At 39.2% G+C, this 20,593-nt stretch overlaps 1 protein-coding gene and 1 long non-coding RNA gene across 2 annotated transcripts; one reads left to right on the plus strand and one right to left on the minus strand.

Annotated features, from left to right (window-relative positions):
- Nucleotides 1-570: 570 nt before the first annotated feature.
- Nucleotides 571-17,544, plus strand: LOC144259071 (uncharacterized). Its single transcript, XR_013344820.1, has 3 exons — nucleotides 571-1,228; nucleotides 9,545-9,580; nucleotides 17,300-17,544. It is a non-coding gene; the product is annotated as an uncharacterized LOC144259071 (long non-coding RNA).
- On the minus strand, nucleotides 11,329-18,990 carry RIPPLY3 (ripply transcriptional repressor 3). The gene is made up of 4 exons (XM_077807246.1): nucleotides 18,818-18,990; nucleotides 17,313-17,379; nucleotides 12,295-12,362; nucleotides 11,329-11,479 (listed from the first exon to the last, which is right to left on the minus strand). The coding sequence occupies exons 1-4, from the start codon at nucleotides 18,988-18,990 to the stop codon at nucleotides 11,329-11,331; spliced, it is 459 nt and encodes a 152-aa protein (XP_077663372.1).
- Between the last annotated feature and the right edge of the window lie 1,603 nt (nucleotides 18,991-20,593).

Consider the following 20,593-nt stretch of genomic DNA (forward strand, 5'->3'; position numbering starts at 1 on the left):
ATCCAGAATCTAAGCTTGCTTGTTTGGTTGGTTTTTTTGGTTTTGTTATTTGCCGGGGGGAGGGAGAGGAATCTCCAGCTCTTAGAGCAATGAGAAAAATCCTAAAATTTTGAACCAAACAAACCAGTGTAATGCTATCTGCTTGAGTTTGCAGATAGCCTGAAATAATAGCTCTAAAGTGTGTAACTTGCCCTTATTCATCTTATTGGGGTGATAATTCCAGAGCCTAATGATTCTATTTCAAATGGCAACGTTAACTACTTAATTGCTGATCAGAATATGCAAGAAAGAGGAGTGTCTTGGAATCTCATTTTGAAGTCTCAGATTGTGTAGGGCATATTTGTTTGAGTGGAGTATTTGATTTGGGACAGAGCTTAACTTTTATCTTTTTTCAGTTTGAACCCTTGCTTTTCCTCATTCAATTTTGAACTGATAGAAATTATAGGCTATTCTGGCAAGGACCATGTATTTACTATTGCCTAGCCATGGGGGGAAGAGTGGTGTCGTTAAAAAAATTAAGTTACCAATTTTTTTTTCTTGAGAGAATTCATGACTAGGTCACTCCAGGGTTATATATTTTCTCATATGCAATTTATGGTTATGATTTTCTTGTTCTTTTTCTAATTTTTTCAGAAAGCAATTTAACTTTAAATTCTAACTTGACAACTAGTGAAAGCTCTGGTTCTGGTGTCATTTAATTTAAGGATTAAATTAATTCTTAGTTAAAGATACACAAATCCCTACAGGATAAAGAAGAGCTACTGGAAAATGCCCTCAAGCCCTAAAAGCACACAAACTAAAGGATTATAAATCTTAAACAAAGATTCTATCAGTGATGAATCTGCCATTTCACTTGTCTTCTGATCTAGCACAATTACGGGAAAACTACCAGAAAGGACCTAAGTGAACAGACAAACTGGGGCCATTTATTATTTAAGTGAAATTTGCAGGCACGAAACTCGATCTTTGCTTTTCTGTCATTGAGTGGCAGTGCTGCAATGACATTCTGATCTTAATTATTCTCAAATTGAAGTAATCAAAATTTCAAAGGTTGTCTTCATGATCAAAATAATATATTCTGTAATACAATGTATTTTGCTATGGTGTAGGGTTTGGGACTTGTGATAAAGGTTAATGGCATCTAATGTTTAAAACTAATATACTTTGACAGGGCATTATGGATCTTGAGAGTCCCTCATTACGTGACTTTACATACAGCAGTAATCAGGTATATTTTATTCTTACCAACTTGGTGGGAGGGGAAGCTGCTTTTCACTAGTTCCTTACACCTAAAAAGAATGCTGTCTCTTTAGCTGGTAAAGTATTTAGAAGGCTTTATGCAGTTGTCAGCTCAGAGTTATCAGGTGGATGATTCCAAAACAAAACCTGACAAGATTAAAGTGTGGTGCTGGTTTTAACTCCTTCCTTCCTAAAACATACCTGTGTAAAGACTACCTAAAGATCTGGAATAGACTAAATGTGATCAAATATCCACTCCCTCAAGAGATTGGCTTTAGTGATACTAAATCCTAAATTTGCCCTCATTTTCACCTCTTGGCCTAGCCTTATCAGTGGTATCTTGTCATCACCAAGATTAGTAGTATTTAGTGGACTGGACTAACAGCTTTATTCTTGCTGAGCTTGGCAAAGGGGATAGCCTTTAGCCATATTGTTCAAGTAACTTATATTCTTTTTGTCTGGTTCCTTTAGAGGAATTTTGTTTTCATATGCATTTGGATACTTATTGCCATGATTCTGTTTTGATATTCTATTCAAGAGAGATGCATGTGTAGAAACAGTGTGACATCCTGTCCTCTAGAATGGAGTTTCTCTACAGACAGTGTTGAGTTTGAACATGCCAGATCTCCTCCTCCTCTAGTGAAGATCAGACAGGATACTCTTTTAATTTTTAAAATGCAAAGGTCCTGTACCCCTACCACTGAATGCAGTAGGACTGTGGTTCTCAACCTTTTCTGCATTATATTCCCATATGCCCAAAGAAACACACATATGCGTGCACACAGACACTCACAATATGTTCATAACCCTAAGGCTGAGCAGCCATGCAAAAGAAGATGTCACTGATTTCAATACCAGCAGAATCAGGCTGAAATTGATTAAAGGTATGAGGTAGAAACCTGTGGTTTTTTACTGTGTTGCGGCGCACAATAATGGGTTAGAACGTGCACAATGGTTAGGAAGGAGCCAACATAAGAGCAATATTACCATGTTGTAATGGGGCACAGACTAATCCAGCGGCACCTCCTGCTGGTTGTCTGGGAATCAGCTCTTTTTACCAGCTCTGGAGTGCCCTCTGCCGTTGTCTCACCACTGCTGGATCTGGGTGCCCTTTTACCTGGGGTGCTGCCCCTCCGGGCAATACCCCACAGATCTGACTCTCCCCTCCCCAGGGAACCCCTGACCCCACCCACAGATCTGACTCTCCCCTCCCCAGGGAACCCCCGACCCTCTATCTCCACCTTGCCTCAACCTATGGGCTACTGCCAGTCACCATCTAGCCCCCTTTCACTGAGGCTGACGGCAGTCTGTATAAGCCAGTCATCATAGGCAAGGGGAGTTTGGACCTGCTGCCTCCGCCTACCCTTGGGCTGTCCTGTTGCAACCCCAGTACCCTCTCTTAGGCCATCTGCCTGGGCTGGAGCTTTTCCAGTCTGGAGCTTCCCACATCCACTGCCCTTTCCCAGCCCTGCTTCACCTAAGGTACACTCCCCAGCAGCCAGGCCCATCTCCCTCCACACTTAAAGGAGACTCTCTGTGCTCCTGGCCCACTGCCCTCTTATAAGGGCCTGCTGTGGCCTGATTGGGGCATGGCCCCCAGCTGAAGCTGCTTCTCCCAATCAACTCAGCTTTTCCTCCCCTGCCACAGCTCCTTTTAAGGCAGGAGCGGCTAACTACCCTGCTACACATGTATTCAGTTACTCTCATTTTTATTGTAAATATATTAAGGTGAGCCCTGTAGGCTCTACTATATTGAGATCTGTACCCTAATGAGCTGGGTACTGCACAAACAGAAAAGAGAAAATCCCTCCCCTTCATAAAGGGAGGGCACAGAGATAAAATATTACAAGTGAATGAGTATGGTAAAGAACTGGCACCGCTTTGTAAGTTACATGTAGGGCAGTCTCTGTGTGTTTAATTGGGGCAGAGGAAGGAAGTAATGTAGCAGGAAAGAAAAGAAGATAAAGAGGACACCTGCTGCTCAAAATTTTAATTCAACATATGAGTGTCCAGAGGTATTTCTGCATAGGACTTGACTTGACTGAGTGGGTCCTCCTCACTGTGACATGCAGGTATACCTATACTATTACAAGCTCTGTCTAACTTGTTCCACGTGCAAAGAGGTCTCACGCTCTTAAAAAATATACAAAGCAATTTAAAAAAAAACATTTTGAAGGTATCAAGTAACTTCTGAATCAGATGTAAATATTTTTGAAGTCATCCATCTTTGGAGCCTAAAAAGTGAGGTCTCTTGGACTACAGATTACTCCTCTAGACTTCCCGCAGGGAAGGTCAGGCACAGCCACCCATAACTACATCACAAAAGTCATTCATGCAAATCAGGAAAATTAATATTAGCATAAAGTTTGTTTCTGCTTGTTAGGCAAAATGGCAGTTGATTTGGAATTTGCCTGCAACAGTTGGAACAAGCTAAGGCTCATAAAATACACATGTGGTCTTATTCATTTCCTGAATGTAGGAGGAGAAAACAAATATAAATTTACTTATTTGAGTTGGCTGGGATAGGGGATACTTCAGGTCTGCTATCCTAATATTCGTTAAATGATTCCTATATATGTATGGTTCTTCCTGGCCTTTTGCTGCATAATGGACTTTTTCTATTGGTACTACTCAGATCTTTCAGCCACTTTCAGACTAAAGTTGGATTCTCACTTGGTGGTGTAATATCCTGGTTTTGGCCAACAGTGGGGCAACCAGGATTTCTATTAGCACGTCTCCCTTTTTTCATTATTTGGGGTCTGTAAGAAGCAGTGAGATTTGGGAACATGGAGTCTTGTTCTAGCAATACTTTTAATGAAAGGTGGCCAATATAAATTCACTTTGGTACAGTGCGATAGTCTGTTTGTCACTAGAGACACCCTGGGAGATTCATCCTGCTTGTAAGTCACCATGATGTGAGGTATGATGTCATTTCACAGGTGAACATAACAGGCAATCTTGCAATATTTAATCTTCATAAATTTAGAACACAGAGAAGATTAAGGAAGAACTTTATCCTCAGCTATTGCTTGTTCTTCAGCTCATTTAACATTTCTTTCTAACACTGTTTTTCATCTCTCAATATAATATTAATAAAGTCTATATTAGAAAAAACTATATGAATGTTATTAGAGATGGTGACAAGGTCAGATAGAATAGCCTTAACAAGACTCCATTCTTTGGCATGGATGCAATCCCTCCTGGAGATAGCTTTTCCAACTGTGGAAACTTAAAAGGTCCTTGGCACTGGACAGAACTCAGAAGCATTTTAAAACCATGTTATGAGTCAGCTTTAATTCTGACTTTTCACAGTAATGAGTAGAATGGTAGATGATTAATAAAAACTATATTGACCAAGTTGCCTTTCCAAGATCCTGCTACCACCAATGTCCCCCTACGCTTGCAATTTAATTGTTTTCAGTATAACAATTTTAGGCAAGTTCAGAAAGGGATTATGATGTATTTTTGCCCTAGATAAATTATCTAGCACTTGCTGGAGGAAATACAATCAATCACTCTATGCTGATAACTATGGAAAGTCCTATGAAACATGAAAATCAAGCTATATTTTAATTATTAATCTTAACTACTAAAAAGATAAATTTGTCCCATAAGATAGAATGTTTCAAGACTTTTCTTCAAGGTCCTAAGGTAACAATTAACTCATTACTATAGGGATACTTTGTGGCCTTCTTCCTGCAAGTGATGGATGATTCAAAGGTCATTGAAAGCCCCTCTGGGTCAGGCCCCAGATGAATTAACAAACCAAAGCTAAAAGGTGCAGGGAAACAGAAGATGTATGCTGCTTGTTCATTTGTAGCCTTTTTTTTTTTTTTTTTTTTTTTTTTTTAAAAGCTGGTAATGTATCACTTCATTATGGGGCTTCTGCATTTTTATAGTAGTTTGAGCATTATCATAATCTAAATCATATTTATGGTGGTCATGGCCATGTGCAATAAGGTTTTACTAAATATTAGTAGAAGAAATCTTCCTATGTTACAGAAAATATATTTTTGCAGTTTAACAAAAATGAGAGGCAGTTACCTGAGTTTCTATAGTGAAAACCTCTGTTATGGGTTAGTATTGTAATACCATAATTGTTAAAGATGGAAAACCATTAAATCTCACTCCCAAAGTCTTTCTGATTCATTCCACATAATTTTTAAATGGTCTTAAGTGTTATAAAATAAAGAAACATTCTATTAACCCTGAGTGCCCCATGCACAGTACATGGTTATGGCAGTATACATAGCCATGTGTCTATACGGGACTTCTGCTCTCTATTTTTGTGTAGATAGTTAATCCTGCCAACAGGAGCTTCTGCACCACACTCCTGAATATTAGTCATCTCTCTCTCACACACACACAATTAAATAAAATAAAAATCACCAGTATCTCAGGATACCCTTTGGTGACCATCTCCTAAAAAGGATCTTGCAGCCTGAAGGCTTTCATAGATATCCTACAACTTGAGAAGTAGTCCTGCTGAAGAAGATCCCACTAAGTGGGTGGGTGGAGGCAGAGGGCTGAGTGCTGCTAATATGCCACCTGAAATTCACTCTGGAGGGGATTAGCCTGAATATACTTTCTTAAGGGTCAGAACTTACAGTTTTGCTGGGAAGTGGGTGACAGAAGGCATTATACTTTTTTAAGTTATGGTGAGTACGTAGGTGTTCCTGAGACATATGTTCTGGGGCTCAAGGATGTACAGGGCATGACAAGATGTTTGTAACTTGCTGCAGCTTTGGGTGGTGATGAGAAGTAGGTACTTAGTGAAGTAGGTGCTGGAGACACAATGTTGCTGGGTGACAAGCTACACTATTGAATGAGTTGTAATGTAAAGAGAAATTTTCTGGCTGGGAATGTAGAATAATACATACAAAAATAAATACAGATAAAATATTATAAAAGCACCTATTAACATGGTATTTAAGCAGTGTGCAAGGACAGTTAAACTGACCTAATACTGGGTGTAGACCGTGCTAGGTGGACAGAAGAATTCTTCTATTTACCTAGCTCCTGCCTCTTGAGGAGGTGGATTCATAACAGCAAAGGGACAACCCCTCAAGTCACTGTAATGAGTGTCTACACTGATATGCTACAGCAACAGCAGTTTAAATGTGGCCATAGCTTTAGTTTGTTACTGACAACGTTGCAGACAGTGTGAAATTGGGAAGGAACACAGATTTTCCCCTTAACTTATTATTACCATGTTTTTTGAGTTTTGAGTTGGTTAGATATGTCCTGAAGCAGCTTTAACTGTCATTATACAAAGTTTGTGTGTGTTTACTTCTTGTTTTGCTTTTTAAATTCAGGATTGGCGTACCTCCATGGGTAGGTCTTAGGGGGCAGGGCAAAGAAAGGAAGAGAGGGAGATGACTAAGTATGAAACACCTGGATATTCTGCCATTACAGATTATAATAGTTCTTAAATTACAAATATGTGTCACAGGCTGTTTTCTCATTATATGAATTAAATAAACCAGAGGTTTTTACAAAGAAAATTGAAAAATAAAATTACCCACATGCAACCATAGCAACATCTCTTGTGTCAACAGATCAGTTTGAACCCTGGACTAGAACTGGGTGAAAATTTTCAGACAAATAGTTTTTGTTGGAAAATGCAGCTTTGCCCCAAAATTATAAGTGAATTTGATAGTTTTGGCCAACATTTATGGGGGGATGACTTAGGCAACATTTATAGTGGAGTAGGCGCTGTCTCCCTTTTAACCTTTAGATCCCAGATTAGGGTACTCACCTGGATTGTGGGAGACCTCAGTTGTTTTCCCTCCTCTACCTGATTAGGAACAGTGATTTGAACTTGGGAAACATCTCCTCCATTACAGTATAATGCCCTAATCACTGAGCAATAGTTTGAAAAATCACTATCTCCTGTTGAAGCTGTTCCACTTTGTATAAAATATTTTAATAGTCATTGACCCAGAGCGCACAACTGAAAATGCTCCTATTGACTGTTGGTCAGGGCATATACCTCTGATGTAGGAAACCCAAATTCAAGTCCCTGTTCAAAGGGCTATTTCATTATTTATACACATGGAATGGTATCAATAGAAGAGTTTGATAGCCACCGTTGGCAAGATATCCCACAGCCCAGTGATTAGGGCAGTGGCTCTTAATCTTTCCAGACTACTGTACCCCTTTCAGGAGTCTGATTTGTTTTGCGTATCCCCAGGTTTCATCTCACTTAAAAACTACTTGTTTACGAAATCTGACATAACAATACAAAAGTGTCACAGCACACTGTTACTGAAAAATTGCTTGCTTTCTCATTCTTACCATATTATAATAAATTGGAATATAAATACTATACTTACGTTTCAGTGTATAGAATATAGAGCAGTATAAACAAGCCATTATCAGTATGAAATTTTAGTTTGTACTGACTTTGCTAGTGCTTTTTATGTAGCCTGTTGTAAAACTAGGCAAATATCTAGATGAGTTGATGTACCCCTGTAAGACCTCTCCATACTCCCAGGGGTACGCATACCCCTGGTTGAGAACCACTGGATTAGGGCACTCTTCTGTACTGTGGGAGACTTAAATTAAAATCCTTGCACCATATAAGGCAGAGGAGGTCTTCCACATCCCAAGCAAGCATCCTAACTACTTGGCTTAATGGTGGGGGTTTGAATCTACCCCATCATTTTCTTTGCTTTTATGTTTAAAAAGTGCCTGGGGAAAGAAATTAATTTCAGGTCAAAGAAAATGTGTAGACCTGACCTAACATTTGAGACTACCGTGTTAAAGACCTGGGTTCTCTTCGATTATGCCTGTACTGATCTTGTGTAACCCATTAACTCATATATAAAAATAAAATGGTAGGTCATATGTCTGCCCTCTAGGTTTGGGGTTCATGGCCTTACTCAACAACAAGGCTGATGAAGTGCAGAGAAATATATATCACACTTAGCAAAGGCAAGATTGGAACATTTTTTCCTACACCACAGGAAATGTTGCTTTCCCCCTATCCATAAGGCCTTTTGGTGGCTCACTAAACTCCTCCTCAACCAGCCTGGTTTTATTGATGCTGGGACATGGAATTATTTTATCAGTAATCCATGTAAATGCAGGGATATCAAATTTATTGTCACAGTTTTCCCTCCCAGAAGGATTGTAATATATACAAATTATCTTATCTGCTGGATATGCCTCTTACCCTAGCTTGCTTAAAAAACAAATTCTGTTATGTAATATTGTAATTCACACTGAATCAAATATTACTCTTATTTTAAAATACCATAATTTCCCCTTTTAAATAAACACACCACAAAGATGCATATGATATGTACAATACAAATACATCTTTCTTCAGGAGCACATGGTCTAGTGATTTACTTATTTCTTATTAATGTTCATCTGTACACAGTTGACCTTTATAGGAACTTTTTTCCCCTTCATGCATTTCTGTTAGTAGCCCTTTAAAAATTTTGCAGCGTTAAACTAGCCATCTCTCAAGGAGAGCAATTTTGTAACTAGTAGCTACTGGATTTTTTTTTTTTTCTCAGCTGGTAAGTACCTGTTACGTTTTTCTTAGCTTTCTTTCTTGTTGTTGAGGAGGTAGTGTATTCTCATACAAACAAAGGGTCTGAGTCAAAAAATCAAGAAAATTTATATTGGAAGTTAAATACTGCTTTTGATGAGCATATTGTTGAATTTTGCTTTAGTCTTTTTTTCAATATGCATGTGTCTTGCATTTTACTCAGAGTTGTGTTAAGGTATAGTATTGTGTAATATTAAGGGCTCTTTCCGAAATATATGAAGTCATATATTGTCATACGCTATATGGGCTCAGATCCCTCTACACATAATGGCATGAGTGAAATTGGAAAGGTTTTAGTTAACTTGTTTTTTTTCCTGTCATAGTTCATACCCTTCAAGGAACTTCAATAATATTAGATTTAAGTGTATGAATAAGAGCTTAAATAACTTCAGTTATTTTTTGGATAATATTTACATCCTGTCTCAAAACTCATATGTAAAATTTCAACTTAGGATGAATAAAACACAGAATATGTTTTATAATGGAAACAGCCACTGCTCCTTTAAAGTTGAAAGGCAATGGGTACTACTAGCATTAAAGGACTTCTTTGTGTATACTTTGTTCAAGATTAAAAAGTGTGAATGCACATTTTTTGTGCCAACTAGTTCATTGATTTTGGTTTACATGGATTTTACAGCATACTTTAAGTGTGTGTCTATATTTACTGAATAGTTTGTAAAAATGTTAATGATGCATGCTCAAAACCTTTTGAACTCTTCGTAATTAGATCTGTCTTTAAAACAGTTGGATTCTGCAGTGGGGGATATTCCCTGATTCCAGGTATGCTCTTTTCCTTAAAATTCCATTGTTGCCATTACTATCATGCACTGACTATGATGGAAAACAAAGCCTAGTTTCTTTGCCACCCAGTGCAGTAGCTGGTAACTAACATTGGCCCCGATTCTACAATCCTTTATTCATGTGATTAATCATGACTCACATAAAATGACCTATAGAAGACAATACATGTACTGTACTTAAATGAAGAACTACAGGATTGGACTTGTCCTGTTCCCAGAGATACACTGTAACCATGTGACTGCAGCGCAAAGAAGGAAATAAATAACAATGCTCATTTCAATTCCGTTAGAAACTTAGAGAAAAGGAGAACATTAACGTTTCTCAAATGAAAAGTGAGAAATTTTATTTTCTAATCTCTATACAAGTATTTACAAAGGAGAAAACATTTAAAAAAAAATTGATATTGTTCCAATCTATCTAATTTAATGCAATGGAATGTCTTATACGCTAATTCTGCAAGCAGTTATTCAAGCACATAACTTTAGGGACAAGAATAGTCCCACTGATTTCAACTGAAATATTCACATACATAAAGTTAAGCACATGCATAAATCTTTGCAGAATCAGGGCTGTACTCAAAATAAGATGGTAGTTAATTATTTTCATACATCTAGAAACTGTACAAAATATTTATAAGACAAACAGCAATATTCCAATACTACAAGTGAGAAACTAGAGAATAACTAGGAAGAGATATTTTGAATTTGGAAGTTTGCGGGGGAGGGGTGGAATAAATAATCCTTTCAAAACCCTGCCTACATGTCAAAGTCTGTGATAGGAAGCAGATTTTTAAAAGCTTTGGCTAAAAAGATGAACTTGGCATAATGTTGTTAAAATGGCTTATGAAAGCAATTAGCAAGACTAAGCAGTAATTTAGTCACCCTGCTTCTGAACACAAAAGAAATTAGAGGATGTTCCGCTCTAAATCCGAACTTTATAGTTGATTTGTAATAAACTATGCTAAAATCCCAGCTTCAAACCCACTAAATTTTAGAAAAGTTTAGAATAGGATTTGAATTTTGCAGTTTGGACCCTTCTTTAATGTTCTCTTCTGCACATTTTTCATGTATCTAAGGTCCTTCTATAGCTATACCTCAGCCTTTGTTGTTGTTGTTTAAAATTCTCTAATACACACTTTAATTCACTGTTAAATCATATTTTATTATTCATGCTTTGGCACCTTTTCCTGATTAATGGCAGAGCTCTTTTCTGATTACTTAGGGGGCAGAATTTGTAGCATCTTACAGGCAGAATCCCAGATGATATAGTGGGACAATGGATATGAGTTTCTCATTTTATACATCTCACCAAAAAAATCAAATGTAGAGAGGTGTTGGGGAGGGGGTGTATATTTTTCCTAAAATCAGGCATATATTTTCATCTTCCAACACAACATAAAACAGCATTTGTGCTGAGCACAGTGTAATGGTAACAGTGACATTAACGGTTTTAATACAGATGTTACTCCAGCCAGAGTGAATTTGGGGACCACACAAAGCTCTGCAACTTAAAATTCTAGAAACTGCTATAAGGACTTTTGTTCCTGTGAGCCTCCCAAAAAGAAAACAAACCTTCCATGTTTGTTGCTATTTGCATCACCCCACTATTTTTCATGTGACAGCAAGAAGATGATTCTCACATGAGCTTTAGATCTGTTTTTTGGTTTATATGATTTTTGCTAGTAAATACATTAGAGGCTATTTTTTTGTCTCTTGATTTACATGGATTTACAAAGCTGAATTCCTTTCTTCCTCGTCATCTTCAGAATCAGAGTCATCATTGTAGAAATGAATTGTGGCTTGTACTGGAAAACTGGCCAGAACCTTCTTTCCAATGTTGTGTAGGAACTTCTGGGATTTAGATTTGGGCAAATAAAGTCTAGTAAAACAAAACAAAATCACTTATAAAAACCATGTAAAACTATAAGAATCCTTCCAGACTAACTGACTCAAGGCTTGTGTCTGAAGGCTACATTTCTTCACTTCTTTGTGGAAGGGAGGCTCCTTTGCATCCTTGATGGCTTCTCTCTCCTCTTCATCTCTCCATGTTTTAAACCATCCTTCTATCTAAAGGACTCACTGAAGTAGTCCCATCTCTTCCCTGGGTGGTACTATTGGTGTTGATAGTGAATATACTCCCAGTTACTTTTTTGGGAGGTGGGGGGAATGTCAAATATTGGGTTAGCCAGAGGTCTCTGTTTGACAAAGAGCTGCTCCTGAGAACATGAGCAAATGTGATTTTTCTAGAACTCTGCAGACTTGATAGTCAGGGAGAGGATGTGTTTGTTTGTTAATGGTGGTGGGAGTTTGAGGAAGGGTGCTGGAAGCATGGTTTAAGGCTGTGGTCTGTTGTTTTTGTGTAGGTTGGTTCTAGTAGTAGATGTGTCTCTCTGGGTAGAGGAGGAGAAGGTATATACTATTAAATACCTTGACTTTCAATTTCCTTTTCTGAGGAGATGTTAATTATGAAACCTTGACTCACAGTGGGGTAAGTCTGGTCTGTCAGGATGATATTGACTCTTTCAGTGGCTTTCTAATGTCATGATTTAGCATGTTGCTTCAGATCCTGCTTACCTTGTGTGTCTTCTCAGGTGAATTACACAGTTTGACACTTTGCCATGGGGGGAATTTATGACTGAAGAACAAAAATACAAATTTCACTTTTCCTGGATCAACTTAGAGGATTCATCTCACCTCACTGGATGCTGAAACCCCAAAGCTCCTTTTGAGCTAAAATTTCTCTGATCACCGTCCAGGTCAGACTGTAAAGACACATGTGATTTAGAAACAGCTGTAAAAATTATCTAAGATTTTACAATTTTCTTGTAATGGCAAGAAAATGCAGTAATATATATTAATTAAATCTCAGGTATTATATCATCAGACATCCATGGAGTATAATTCCACTGCGTTAAATTTTCAAACTACTGTACTTAAAACTTCCCATCTAAATGAATAATTAAATATTTCAGGCTTTTGTTTTAAAGGGAACATTTTTAAAAAATTATTACTATTATTATTACTTTGGTAATATAGCACCTAGTGGCCCCAGTCCATTGTGCTAGGTGCTGAACAAACACACCGAGATACTTCTTTTGTGTTGGCTGGGTTCAGCTGGCAGCAATAGCCTCTAAAATGGAGGACTCAAGCCACACCATAGTTTGTGCTCCTTCCCAATGCAGATACTGCAGTGGAATCTTAGGAGATGCTACACTATTAGAGGTACTGTGAATGAGATGTTAAACTGAAGTCCCTTTTACCCTGGTCCTGGAGAGGGAGCTGCTGAGTGAAATCAAAGATCCCATGATACTTTTCAAAATGAGGAGGGTACCACAGAAGTTAGAGATGAAAAAGATTTTTTGGATCATCTAGTCAGTATCCCTGTCCATAGAGGATAGTCCATATGGATAGTGCTATTGCTGAACTTACCTGGACAGGTTCTGATACTGCAATGACTAACTTGGTACTGTAAAGCTGTGATGAGTTGTACTGGGGAAGCCCTGCTGCTCTTCTACATCCCACCCCAGGAAAAAGCAAGGTACAAGGAAAAGAACCTCAAAAATGGTCCTCCACCACTGCCTAGAGAGGCCTTACTGGACTGGCCAGCTTGAAAATTAGAGAGACCTGGTCCTCCAAGGGCTAGAGACAGCCAATAAGAGCCCAGCAGGCTCAGATAAAAGGAGCTGCAGGAGCTTAGCATATCAGTTCCAGGCTGAGACCAGAGGAGGGAAGAAGTGGCTTCCTCTCTGGCCAAAGGAGACTGACAAGTAGCTAAAGGTTATTTCTGGCTGAATTTACACTGAGATTGCAGAGGGAGAAGAACCTGGGGATGCTGAGAGATAGGGCTGGAGATAAAGGTGGTGAGTAGTGTGTAGCTGCTGTGTATAAGGTGCCTGGGTTGGAACCCAGAGTAGTGGGCAGGCCTGGGTTCCTCTAGTGCAGGGGTGTGCAAACTATGGCCCGTGGGCTGGATCCGGCCCGCCAGCTGTTTTAATCTGGCTTTCGAGCTCCCGCTGGGGAATGGGTATGGGGGCTGCTCCACGTGGCTCCCAGAAGCAGCAGCATGGCCCCCCCTCTGGCTCCTACACATAGGGGCAGCCAGGGGCTTCTGCTCTGCACACTGCCTCCGCCCCAAGTGCTGGAACTGCAGTTCCCATTGGCCGGGAACCGCAGCCAATGGGAGCTGCAGGGGCGGTGCCTGTGGATGGGGCAGCGTGCAGAGCTGCCTGGCCGAGCCTCTACATAAGAGCTGGAGAAGGGACATGCCGCTGCTTCCAGGAGCCACTTGAGGTAAGAGCCGCCCAGACCCTGCACCCCTAAGCCTCTCCCTATACCCCAACTTCCTACCCCAGCCCAGAGCACCCTCTTGCACCCCAAACCCCTCATCCCCAGCCCCACCCCAGAGCCTGCACCCCCAGGAGTGCAGAAAGGTCCCCAGGAGCAGCTCCAAGGCAGAGGGCAGGAGCAGCACATGGCAGTGGGGGGAGGGACAGCTGAACTGCTGGCAATTGATAGCTTGCTGGGCAGCTGCCGCACAGGGAACTTAGGGGAGCGGGGAGCTGATAAGGGAGTTGATGGGGGGCTGCCAGTCCATCCTGGTTCCAAGCCCCCACCAGCTAGCTGCAACGGGCTGCTTTTCCTGCAAGCAGTGGACAAAGCAGGCGGCTGCCAAACAACGTTATAAGGGAGCATTGCACAACTTTAAATAAGCATGTTCCCTAATTGATCAGCAACGAAACAACATTAACCAGGATGACTTTATGTGAGGAGTTACTGTATAGGAATTCTGTAGCTGAGGAATCTTGCTTAAGTCTATTAGAATGGGCCTTCCCCCTCGCTACCCCCCCACACTTATAAAGTAGTCAAGAATCTTCCTCAGCTATTGTGCACCTGGTAAGGAGTGCCAAAGTGGGGTTCCTCTCCTTCATTCCTCATTAGGTCCCCAAATGTGGAGACTCCTGGTTTAATGAGGGATCTTGGGTGGGCCCTGCAGCATAAAAGGGAGGGAGTTGGGAGGTTCTGGACAACAAGGGAAACATTAATATTAAAACCAGCTGTTTGAACTGTGCATAATTTTTTTAACAGTGGCAGGCTCCTAGAAATTAAGATGGATGACCTACTACATTCAGTGAATAAATTGGTGGGAGCCAGGTACAGCTGAAAACCTCATGTATAGGTTGCATAAAATGTTCTATACAGATGTGATTTTTTTCAATGTAAAGAGTATTACAGCTACCTGATCCCGGAAACCTTAACTCCTCCAAGTTGCCCAGTCTCTTTGGAACTTCTTGCTATTTCATTCCTCAAGTTTTCGCTGCTGGTTCTGAGTTTCCATAGATGCAGATGTGCTAAGGAGTGTTGGGTGGGAGACCCACTCATCTGATGGGTACCTGCCAGCAAAGCTTAGAACTCTGCTGTGTAGGTACATTCTTCTGTAAACCTGCTGGAGTTGCCCCCTTGAAATCTCATCCAGGAGCCATCCAAAGGTTGGGTCAGCAATGGCCACCAACCTTAAAAGGCTCACAAAAAGGGAAGAAGAGGTGTTCCACAGCTGCACACCTTAGAATGTAGGGGAATCGGTATAAGCCGTGACCCTCATAAGATGTACATTGTGGATAGCTGTAGCCTAAGCTAGGATCCTGCAAACACTTATGCATGTGAGTACTACCATTGAAGTCAATAGCTATGTACTTTGAACTAAACAAAATTAAAAAAAAAACCTATCACCAGAATATGAAGAAGTACCTTTGAATAAAGACTATTTTTATACCACATTTCAACCTTTTTTCTCTATCTGTTTTAGCTGTAGCACTGTCCAAAAAAAATCACTTTTTTGGCTCAAACTTTCTCACTCCCATTCATCCCATTCACAGTTAGGCAGAGACTAAGAATTAAACCTTCCGCCTGAGAGGTTATTTTAATGGTGCTAGAATGGAAATTGTTGTTCAACATTAACTGTTATGCTTCCTTTCACACCTGCTATCATATCCCAGGTCCTGTTTTTATAGACAATAGCAGAGAGTTATAAAGAACGTATCTTGAAACTATTGTTCTATTTTTATTAGGGCTTAATTGTGATTAATTGCACTGTTAAACAATAATAGAATACCGTTTATTGAAATATTTTGGATGTTTTCTACATTTTCAAATATTTTGATTTCAGTTACAGCACAGAATACAACATGTACAGTGCTCACTTTATATTTATTTTATTACAAATATTTGTGCTGTAAAAAACAAAAGAAATTGTATTTTTCAATTCACCTAATACAAGTACTGTAATGCAATCTCCTTTATCATGGAAGTTGAATTTACAACTGTAGAATTATGTACAAAAAAACCCTTGCATTCAAAAATTAAAACAAAGTAAAACTTTAGTGCCTAGAAGTCCACTCAGTCCTACTTCTTATTCAGCCAATCACAAGTTTGTTTACATGTGCAGGAGACAATGCTGCCCGCTTCTTATTTACAATGTCACCTGAAAGTGAAAACAGACGTTCGCATGGCACTGTTGTAGCCGGCATTGCAAGATATTTATGTGCCAGACGCGCTAAAGATTCATATGTCCCTTCATGTTTCAACCACCATTCCAGGGTACATGCATCCATGCTGATGACTGGCTCTGCTCGATAATGATCCAAAGCAGTGCAGACCGACATATGTTCACTTTCATCATCTGAGTCAGATGCCACCAGCAGAAGGTTGATTTTTCTTTTTTGATGGTTCAGGTTCTGTAGTTTCCATATCTGAGTGTTGCTCTTTTAAGACTTCTGAGAGCATGCTCCATACCTCATCCCTCTCAGATTTTGGATGGCATTTCAGATTCTTAAACCTTGGGTCGAGTGCTGTAGCTATCTTTAGAAATCTTACATTGGTACATTCTTTGTGTTTCCTCAGATCTACAGTGAAAGTGTTCTTAAAACGAACAACATGTGCTGCATCATCATCCGAGACTGCTATAGTATGAAATACATGGCAGAATGCGAGTAAAACAGCACAAGACTTACTATTCTCCCTCAAGGAGTTCAGTCAAAATTTAATTAACGCATTATTTTTTTAACAAGCACCATCAACATGGAAGCATGTCCTCTGGAATGGTGGCTGAAGCATGAAGGGGCACACGAATGCTTAGCATATCTGGCCTGTAAATACCTTGCAATGCCAACTATAAAAGTGCCATGCGAATGCTTGTTCTCACTTTTAGGTGACACTGTAAATCAGAAGCCCGCAGCATTATCTCCTGTAAATGTAAACAAACTTATTTGTCTTAGCGATTGGCTGAATAAGAAGTAGGACTGAGTGGACTTGTAGGCGCTAAAGTTTTACATTGTTTTGTTTTTGAGTGCAGTTATGGAACAAAAAAACCCTCTACATTTGTAAATTGCACTTTCACCATAAAGAGATTGCATTATGGTATGAGATGAATTTAAAAATACTATTTCTTTTATCATTTTTATAGTGCAAATATTTGTAATAAAAATAATATTAAGTGAGCACTGTACACTTTGTATTCTGTGTTGTAATAGAAATCAATATATTTGAAAATGTAGAAAAACATCCAAAAATAGTTAATACATTTCAATTGTTATTCTGTTAACAGCCCTAACTTTTATAAGAAGAAAATTGGCCTCCTATGTTCTTCTCGTTTTGACTTTTTTTTTTTTTTAAACACACTTGGCTTACTTTGATTTTTTTCTAGAACTTAACCTTACCATTCCTTGATGTCCCAGTTCAGCATCTCTTGCTGTGAGAATCCAGGGTCTCCATAAGGTAGGGTTGCTGAAAGTTTAATGAAGAACAACACACTCTCATAGGTAATTCTTTATGATAATTGGCACATTTCAGTGCAATTATAGTTACCTTCATTACATGCTATCTGTGCCTTTGAAATAAGTTTATTCTTGTCTCAATACATGGATATGGGTAAATATAATTTCAGTGGTAGGTCTTATTCTGCCCGCGGGCTTCTCTATGTGCTGTCAGTTTACATGCACTAAAATTAATAACAAAGGAAAGTCTGAATTGGATAAACGGTTAGTCCCACATATTAGCTATTGGTACAATATTAATTGATTTCACAATCCAAGGGGCTCGCCAAGGGATTACATTTAAATCAATTTTAGAATGTTTAATTTATAGAATATACTTAACTTCCTATTAATCTTATTATTCATGAAATAAATTAGGTAGTTTATTGAATTATACTATCCCAATTCCTCAGTGACATGAGGAAGAGCTCTGAAGCTTGGAAGCTTGTCCCTTCCACCAACAGATGTTGGTCCAATAGAAATTACCTTGCCTACCTTATCTCTCTGATATCCCAAATAGGTATTCCTAATTAAAGTGGATTGCACCTGGCTTTGCATGATCAACTTGATTTTTTTTTTTTGCTTATGTTTTGATCATAGGGTAGCTGATCTATTTTTATTAAGTTGGCAATTTATTACATTAAAGTGATGCTGCTAACTTGAAATCTAATCAATTTAATAAAAACGTAAGCAGTTTCTTGTACTACACCAGCCTCTTTCTCCCCTCTAATAATTTTTTAGTTTTACAATCACATTTACCTATTTTTAAATGTCTTTTCTCTCCTCTGTAACTAAATACCCACACAAAGAGGAAAGAGTGAAACTGATTATACTCTAACTGCTGTCAAATGCTCAAAGTAAATAAACTGAAAAAACAGTTCTTATCTTTCAGTTAAAGTAACCTTATTTGTAACTAGAGCTGAATGAAAAATTTATCATTTGGAAACCTTCTTCAATTAAAAAAGACAATTATTGCAAAAATAAAAATTCTCACCAGCTCTGTAATATGTTTTTAACATGTAAAAATAGGAGATAAAACAGAAAAGAGTTTTTTTTTTAATTTTATTTTTAAGCTGGTAGTTCTTTATGGTGCAGTCTGTTTCCAATCAGCTATTAGAGAAGGTCACATTGATTATGTGCAACCTGCACTTAAAGTCTAAACAACTAGATAGGCTGGCTATTTAAATGACTTTGGAAGTGGTATGGATCCCACAGTGTAGTTTAGCAGGGGGTGTTATTTTAATGAAAAATTTTGTCCATAATTAGAGAGAACACTGAATTGCTTCTCCAGGGACTGAATGCCTACCTTTATGCAAGTCCTGTCTTTGCCCATTGTAGCTACATAGTATTCCTGCTAGAGATTTTTAAAACTGGGTTGTTGAGGAAGCATTTCTCCTTTTCTGTCTTACCTTTCTGCCTGCTCTCTTGGATGGAGAGAATGCGGCTGGATATCTCTGGAAGAATGACAGATCTGAGTCACTGTAGCCTGGAGCAAGAATTTAGCAGCTTCAGCCTCCATAGTGCTTGCTTGCCTGTCTGCTGTTTTGTGTTCCTGTGCCTGGCTAGCTGCTTCTCCAGGCATTTCAGCTCCTCCTTTATTGCAGCTACTCAAGAGTACTTACCTAAAACAAGCAAGCCTTCAGGTAAATGGAGGGATATGACCTTAATGAGTTCCCCTCTATCTCCTCCAACTATGTCAAAGTTTTCCTGTTGTCATGGTGTTCTATGGAGAGTGTAATAAATACAGTACTTTAGTTTACTTTAATCAGCATATTATAGTGGAAATAACCTAAACTCTTTATCTTTCTGCCTTTGTTTTACCTATTTTTGTTTTATGTGAAGTACACTGTGAATATATGTATTTGTGTGTAAATAAAAATTAAGTAGGAAAATCTACAACCTCAAATATCTAACAAAACAAATGGAAAAAATACCAATCCAGTTCACAGGTGACTTTAAAAAAGACCTTTGTTTTAAAATTACAGAACAGTCTGTCAGTTCCAGATTTCAAAAAAAGGAAAAAATACGAGGGTGAAGGAAGATGATAACTTAAAATGCAAACCTAATGACTGCCTTAAAAACAGAGGATGTTACTTTTAAGCTTGATCTGTTTGGTTGCTAGGAGGAGAAAGCTGATGCTAAGAGAGAATACATCCTCCAACAAAGCATGCTTGGTAATCACTGCCGCTGCTTTGAGGTCCTGCTGTTTCACTGCATATAGTACATATTTTAAACTACCAGGGTGAGATAGGAATAAACCTTTTCTAAGCTTTCCTGCCCATTGCCTTAATTTGGACCACTAATTACACACAGACTATTATATTGTACAAGAATAGATTTACTGCAGTTGGTAACATTACCTGATTTTCCGTGCTATGGAAAATCATCACATTTGCTCACTTTACAGGTTAAAATACTTATTTGCCTAGCTGCCATCCCTGCAGCTTAATTTGGATCTGACAGTGAATCTGGCTCCCTTCTAGCTTTTGCACCATCATAAGTAATAAATGTTCTGTAGCCGGTGCTTAGCAAAAAAATTAAAAATCTCTTGAGGTGTGAACCAGAATAGAATTTACTTCATTCTTATATATTTTTGTTAGCACTGCAGAGCCAACAGTGTGTAAACAATAGTTTTAATTTTTTTTTAACGAAGTAAGCAGATCACTTTGAAAATATACAGGAATTGGATCTGTTGAGCAGGTGCCATTTTTACAATCACTTTTCTTACGATAACCACACATCCATAGGCTGTCTGTGGTAAGTCACAAAGCTTAGGATCAGAGACCTAAGTTATTCCAGCACTGCTCTAGAAATTGCTGAGGATGCCCAGTTAAACTTGCACAACGTACATCTGCGTCCTCATGCATGTGTGTTACTCTAGTGCAGAAGTGGGCAAACTTCGGCCCGCGGGCCACATCCAGCCAGCGGAACTGTCCTGCCTGGCCCCTGAGCTCCCGGACGGGGAGGCTCACCCCAGCCCCTCCCATGCTGTCCCCCCTCCCCTGCAGCCACGCTGCTGCACGGGCAGCACAGCTTGTGCCCGGCCACCTCCCAAGCTTTCCAATAAGCCTGTCCTGCCACTCTAAGCAGCATGGTAAGGGGGTGGGGGCGCGGATGGTTGGATAAGGGGCAGCGGACAGGGGGCGGTTGGATTGGGGTGGAGGTTCTGGGGGGGCAGTCAGGGG

Source organism: Eretmochelys imbricata, chromosome 1 (genome assembly GCF_965152235.1).
Source record: "Eretmochelys imbricata isolate rEreImb1 chromosome 1, rEreImb1.hap1, whole genome shotgun sequence".
Classification (NCBI taxonomy): domain Eukaryota; kingdom Metazoa; phylum Chordata; order Testudines; family Cheloniidae; genus Eretmochelys; species Eretmochelys imbricata.

Excerpts from the sequence above, each read along its gene's own strand:
- RIPPLY3 (XM_077807246.1), bottom strand. The coding sequence starts at position 18,990 with ATGCCTGGAGAAGCAGCTAGCCAGGCACAGGAACACAAAACAGCAGAC. Across the intron at positions 17,380-18,817 it reads CCAAGAGAGCAGGCAGAAAG|CAACCCTACCTTATGGAGAC; the intron begins GTAAGACAGAAA and ends TTAAACTTTCAG. Across the intron at positions 11,480-12,294 it reads GGGTTTCAGCATCCAGTGAG|ACTTTATTTGCCCAAATCTA; the intron begins GTGAGATGAATC and ends TTGTTTTACTAG.